Genomic DNA, 7,113 nt, shown 5'->3' with positions numbered 1-7,113 from the left:
AGCCTGCAGTAACTACAAAATAACTTGGTAACATGAATGTTAACTTGATGTCAAAAATGTTATTGTTGTAAAAAATGTTTTAGGATTAAAGGAATTGGAATATAACAGAAACTGGATAATTGGAAAACTGGCAAATATCACAAGATAAAAACAGGTCAAAAAACATAATTTCCTATAAGCGTAATTTGAAGTTCACAGGAACTGAAAGCAGTCTTAACAAACACAAACAGGAAACAGACAAATTATGCAAAAGGAACGTTTTTATTGTAACATCATATCTGTTATAATAATGCTATGCTTTCTATATATATATTTATATATATTTGTATTTATATTTTTACATAGAACACAAGCTACTAAGGAGTACATACATACAGTCAGCAACATAGAAAAATATTAGAGTAGTATTGGCACAGATGAAGTAGTATTTACTGTACTTAACATGTTATACATTCAGCAAAAGAACTGCAGAATGAAATAAATACATGTTCCTCACAGTGAAATCAAACATTTTTTACATTCAGTTCAAACACATGAAGGATGCTCCAGCGACGAACAGACAATGACAACACATCTCCTTTCGTTCACATATTCATATGACACACCATCCTCCACCAACCTACACACACACACACACACACACACACCCCTACCCTACAAATGATCATGACTCTCAGTAAAGGGTAATCAAATACAAAAAGGTTCAAGTCAGCTAGTTTTGAAGGTTGACAGCACTTGCAAGGATCTATTGGATTTATGGATCACGTCTGAATTCACTCTCAGTTATGACAGCAGCATTACTGTACACTTAACACATATTTAGACATTAAAACAAAGAAACAAAAATGTTTTTTTCCATTCTACATGAATGGAGTTGAATTTTTTTTCGCATCTAATACCACAAGTTCAAGTGAAATCTTTTACAGGACAGCCATCCATCTCATGAAACAATTTCAAACCTGCATTTGCCCTTGAGGGGACCAGTCTCAATACCAGAAACACTTTTTCCCTCCATCGATTCTCGCTGACCCCTTTGGGTAAACACGTGTGGTCCTAAACGCACATTCAGAGGAAAAGCAAACAAGCTAAAGCCTCATCCATATACAGTATGTGTGTGTGCGTGTGAATGTGTTGCAGGGGAGGTTGGGAAATGATGCATGATGCATGGCAGCACCTACAGATTGCTTACGCAGCTTTGCTTAGTGGCTTTTTGAGAGCGATCTCCGTGTCCTAAAGGGGCCCATTTGATTAGAGTCAATCACGGTGACACTCTGCTTACCGTGCAGCGCCATGGCACCAGCTTCCACGTAGAAAAGACCACTTTGTGATGTCAACGGTTGTTCTCCGAGACAGCACACTCTGAAGACAATACAATGCTTGAATGGCTGACACAGACAGCCGAGGTCAGTTTTTACAACAAGTGCGGGACGCAACCTTCAGATGTAAAGAAGCAGTGCTTGTATAAACAAAAAATAGCTGTTTGGACTTTGTAAAGCTAGTGGAGGTTGATTCAAGGTTGTCAATAAAGTGCACTTGCCATCAAACCAGTGCAAAGGTTAAATATAGCTCTCTATATGTACATAACTACATATGCAGCAGATGCACAGCCACTGCTGGATATGAGACATTTATGATAACAGTTCTCTGATGCCAGAATGTAAACATCACTTGATGGACAGCACAGTGATGAGGAAACCTCATCACTCACTGGTATGCTGGAAAACTAAACCTCTCCTGTCACGCTTGAATGTGACAGCAAAGGTTGTGGTGGAAAAAATAAAAAATAATTTACACTACAGAGTTCGGATTTTGCTGATGAGATGATCAAAATATGGCATCATGTGTTAAACAACATGAGAGTCTGCTACGACGGTGCTTCCCTGCTATCATCATGCATCATACTGAACTTAGTTTATAGAAAATGATAGCGTGTGAGGGAGAGTCTTGGCAGTGGGTCCGTATTACACAAAATAATCCAGTTTTCCAGAAAACAAAAGCAATGACACCCTGATTCACGCCATTTAAAAAATAATACATTTCAAAGAGCCTTATAAAATCCATACATATGAGGATTTTAATCTACAATTTAAAACGGTTCATTAAGAAAGTGATGGTCATTAGACCAGAAGATTGCACTATATAGTCATCCATAATGTGTGTCTTTTTCACGTTATACGTACAGTTTATTTGCTGTTGATTACATGAGTAAGTCTGTTTTCTGCCTCCCTGTCACATGATTCAAGGTTCTTCTAGGTTATATTACTCGGGTTACATTGTAAAAAGCTACATTGTAAAAAGTCCATTCACAAGTAGCTAGCGGGGATTTGTTAGAACTAATTAATAGTCTATCTTATTTTTTCCATAATGTCCAATTATGCAAGGATGTTTTGTTAGGATTTGGCAGTATGCCTCTCTCCCCTCTTGTGGTCAGTGTGTTTCTCTTCCCTGTGTCTCCTGTTTGTCTCCCCCTGTCTATGTTTGTTTTCCAGGGCGTGGCTATCTGGTTATCTCCTCCTACCTGAGTTTCCCTCCACTCAATCAAGCACTCCTGACATCAATCTGGTTCATTACCTCACCTGATTTATCACCTGCATTTATACCCTGGTCCTTCAGTTCAGTCTTCGTCAGATCGTACGTTTGCCAGCATGGTATTCAAGCTCAAGACTCCTTAGCTCCTTTTCTGAAACCCTCTCCATTTGTTGGCTAACTTTGTCTCTCCCCAAACCCAGATACCAGTTTATTAACTTTGTTCATCTGCCACGCCCTGGAGATCTGCATTCTAAGTTTTTGACTCACGGCTGAGTCCAGCTTTTGTTTGGAAGCCTGCCTGCCAGTCCCTTCATCAGCATTTTAAGTTTTTGACTCACGGCTGAGTCCACCTTTCGTTTGGAAGCCTGCCTTCGTCAAGTGTTTTGTTATTTCACAATAAACCCATCTTTGTTATTTCGAGTTCTGCATTTTGGTTCCTTTTCCGTTTGTAAATCCCAGCATGTTTTCAACCTACTCCTGTAGCTAACATTAGCTTAATTAGCTAGCTAGTTAGTTCTCACATTTTTTTTTTTTGTTTGTTTGTTTGTTTGGGGTTTGACTGGTGTTTGTTGAATTATGTCAACTCTCTTTCTCTGCAATGGTTTAATGCCAACAGGAGAATTAATGCTATCAGCTGTTTATCTCAATGCAACCATCTCCTGATGGCATAAAAGCAGCCAATGGAAACAAGCATTAATTAGGATTTTCATTTTCAGGCTTCATTTTCTGTAACTTAAAAAAATTGTAAAAACTTGAATTTAATTTCAATGGAAACTTCTGCAAAGCTGACAGGTTTAACAATGGTCATTAAGGGGAGTGGGGCTTGGCAAACGATCACAAATTTAGTCAGTCAACATCAGTCAGGCAACAGAAGCTACGAAGCAGGCAGAGTCATTTAGTATCAAAGATACTGTAATATAATATAGCTTAATGCTTAATCAGGGTCAATGAGTTAGGTTGAACTAATGTGCAATTAAACATTAATAAACTGATGAAATAATGTATGAAAAAGCTGGCTCTTACAGTATCCAATATACTGAATTATAGGCTACATAATGTAACACTTCCACCTGCATTGTATTATGAACATGTTAATTTCATTTTTATGGATTTGATGATAACAACACACAAAGGATCACATTTAGATGGACTACTTACACTGTAGGTACATAAGCAGATAAAAAATAAATAATTTTAAACAATATACTAATTTCTGTATAAAGGAACATCAATGTTTTGTACAACAAAATACTTGTACAATGTAATGTACAATCAAGGGGGATAAATGCTGCACATCTGTTGCCTCGCTTCTAAGGATTGTGCAAGACTATCAACAATGTAACCCTTAAAGAAGAATTCAATCAACCAGTGATGCTAAATGCTCTAAACCAGCTCTAAAGGGATAGTAGTTAAATGCTTTAGACCACAATTAGCATCTGTTAGTGTGCTGGCTGAGAGGTTATTCATAAGGCCAACAAAACATCTACAATCAGTCCAGTGATAGATGTCAGGTGTTTTGTTTTGCATGGCTACACGTCAAACTCAAACTTCTGAGTCAGCAAGTTAAACAGTCACAATACACTGATCTTTTTAACAGCTGCTAACAATCCTAACCAATGGGATATACAGGTCTTGCCTCTTGGATACCAGGGGTTATATACATTACATATACTGTACATGGTGAAGGTATGTTTTCCTCCAATTCAGCTCCGTCAGCCACCAACAGGTTCTGTCCTGTCGGCCTGCAGTACTAGCACCTTTATTTGAAGTAGTTGAGTCCTGCCACTAAGAAGAACTTCTCCAGGAAAAGCTCAGAGTCCAAGACAGCAATGTGGGCGGCACGGCCAATCAGGGTGTTGGCTGTGTTGGGCAGAGCATGGAACACATTCTGGCGGATCAGCCGGCACTCTTTAGCCTCCACAAGTGGCTGCAGGAGGTTGTTGATCATCTCAGTGTACACAGGCCCTTCAGAGCAAAAATAAGGAAAGTTACAGTGCGTTCTACTATGTACAGAAATATATTTTATATTCAATAGATATTTATATAATATTATTTATATACATCATTTATATTAATAGATCACATATGTAATGCTAAATTCTGCTCTTTTTTGCGCCAGGGTTGGCTCACCAGCATAAACACCCCCCCTACCCCACCCCCCAAAAAAAGTATATACACAGCTGCATGTCACATATGGATGGACAACATTGTGTGAGTTTCAGTGTTCCATGATATATCTTGCCAAGAACAAACTGTGGTAGAAACACTAACCCTTTCGTTTAAAACAAAATAGTCAAGAGCACTGTCAAAGTGTAAGGTAATTTGTTATTAGAGATGCTTTCACACGATACAATGGATTGGTACTGCTTCAGGTACTGACCTTATTAAGGGGATTGAGTATTGTCCAGACGAGACTAATCCATTTTAATTTATTGTTTCTCAGTCACTGGTCTCAGAAAATTGTAACAACACAACTTTATAACCCCCAGAAACAACCTAATTAAAACTTTTTTAGAAGCCCCAACAGAATGTTGATGCATCCGCCTACAGTATACTGTAGATAAGAAGTGATGTGTAGCTAAAGGTTAACATTTCTTCAAGTGTGCAGATGTGACTTTTGTTGAATGATGGTCACAGTGGGCCACATGTGTAAATTACAGGATAATATTGTACTGTAACCTATAACAAAAGCGCAAGTAAGGAAGAGCCATGGAGTCAGAAAACTGACTCAGCACCCAATAATAGCACAGAAGAAGAAGAAGTGGGATTGTCATTCTAAAATATTGAAAGATATTGTAAAAATTTCAGATAAGAGAACCCAGTATAGCATTGATACACAGTATGTATTCCTGACCTGTGGTTCTGTCTTTGAGAGCAGTTTTGCACATCTCTATTCTAGCAGAGTGGAAGGGAACATAGCGGTCCTGTGGCGACGCCACCAACACCACGTTCTTGAAGAACTGGAGCCCTAAAAGGACACAAAACAAACGAGTAAATGAGGCTGCAGAGCGTATGAATGTGTGTGTATGTGTGTGTGTGTGTGTGTGAGAGAGAGGGGAAAGGAGTGAATTGGTTGTAAAACGCAAAGTACAGTCACAAAGTACAATGACAGGCTTGATACGATAAAACTGTGTTTTTTCTCTAGTCTCCTGTCAGTGTGCTTTTAAGGGAGTGCACTGGTGGGTTTCCAATGACAGGGTTTGGATCATTTTGTCAGCCTGCCACAGCTCTGGAGGGGGAAAAAAAAGCGTTTTCAGGCTTATCTTCTTCAAGCCTGTGTGACAAACGACTGCTTTGTTCCACTCGCACAGTGGGGAGGCCTCTCACAGGCCTCTCACAGCTCACTGGCAGGGGTTTGAGCATTAGCGAGCTGACATACACAGAAATTTGACAAAAAAGACAAGATGACAACATTTTCATGAATATTTGAACAGACTGTCTTTCAAGTAATAGTCTGTAAAGTGAGGCAGTCAATATAGTGCCTCTGTTTCAAATTCGGCCACTTTTATACCATACCTGGTTTCTGACTCAGGAGATAGAGGAATGTTTTCCGTGGATCAACATGATCTCTGAAGGTGAGCTGCAGCAAGGATCCTGATTTCTTCAGCTTCTGCATTAACCACAGACCTAAGCAACACAGACATATACACCATCAGGCCTCCTGCTTTTTAAACACCCAGCATAGACGCTGAGCAGTATGGATGGTATTCCTAGATATCCTAGATAAAAGACTGAGGAGCATAAAACATCGAAATGCAGCACTGTGCAGCATTGTAAATACAGCACATCTGCAGTGTGTGTTTTCCCAGAGCTGAACAGTGGCCTCACCTGTGCTGACCAATGTGCTGTTGTTGTAGAGCGTTCCCAAGTGTGGGCCCGACAGCGAGAGGAAAGTGTGCAGTTTGGGCAAATAGCAGCGGAAGCGGGGCCTCGTCAGCACTGAGCGGATGATGACGTTCCCCAGAGAGTGGCCGATGAAGCTGTTGGCCGAAGACAAACTACTTTCAGAGAGATAAACTTGCAACTTGAGTGGGTGGCTGGAAAAACAGTGCCTCCAACGCTACTGACCTCTGACTCTGCACAATATCTTATTATAGGCTCATGCTGTAAGTAGAAACTAGTTCCAATGGATGCTATTTGGAGATTTTAACCACAACACTGGTAATTATAGGGAATTCATTAACTTGCTAAATGTTTAAACATTCTCAAAGGCAATGACAACTTAATGATGCTAACATAGAGGACATACCATACAAATTAATAGCGTCTTCCCAGCAGAGGGAAATATTAGATTCATGAAGCTATGTCTGTCACTTAGTTTAATTACTGTACTGCTACAGCTCTACCCAAAATCCCTCATCACCATGTCTGCTCCTTCTCATCTGTCTCCCACCAAACTAAATATAGAGGTAATGTGGAAAGAACCAGATGCTGTGGTGGCAGTCCATTGCTTTTGTCTTTGATTCGTACTCTCTAGAGAATAAGCCACAATAAAGAAAGTTAACAAACTTGGGCGGAAACTCTCACAAAAAAAAATAAATTGGCACATTGAGGGCAATTAAGCGGGAAGATGAATAGCTTAAT

At 39.6% G+C, this 7,113-nt stretch overlaps 1 protein-coding gene across 1 annotated transcript in view; it reads right to left on the bottom strand.

Moving 5' to 3' along the window:
* Nucleotides 1-3,411: 3,411 nt before the first annotated feature.
* The window catches only part of fam135b (family with sequence similarity 135 member B), a 40,181-nt gene continuing 36,479 nt past the window's right edge, over nucleotides 3,412-7,113 (bottom strand). Inside the window, exons 17-20 of the mRNA XM_018701292.2 lie at nucleotides 6,358-6,509; nucleotides 6,046-6,156; nucleotides 5,384-5,497; nucleotides 3,412-4,494 (exon numbers count right to left, since the gene is read on the bottom strand). Coding sequence (XP_018556808.1) covers nucleotides 4,289-4,494; nucleotides 5,384-5,497; nucleotides 6,046-6,156; nucleotides 6,358-6,509 — 583 coding nt within the window. The 3' untranslated portion in view covers nucleotides 3,412-4,288. The remainder of the gene's footprint in view (nucleotides 4,495-5,383; nucleotides 5,498-6,045; nucleotides 6,157-6,357; nucleotides 6,510-7,113) is intronic.

Source organism: Lates calcarifer, linkage group LG3 (assembly GCF_001640805.2).
Source record: "Lates calcarifer isolate ASB-BC8 linkage group LG3, TLL_Latcal_v3, whole genome shotgun sequence".
NCBI classification, from domain to species: domain Eukaryota; kingdom Metazoa; phylum Chordata; class Actinopteri; family Centropomidae; genus Lates; species Lates calcarifer.
Note: the sequence above shows the minus strand (reverse complement) of the source record. Positions and strands in the feature narration are given on the sequence as shown.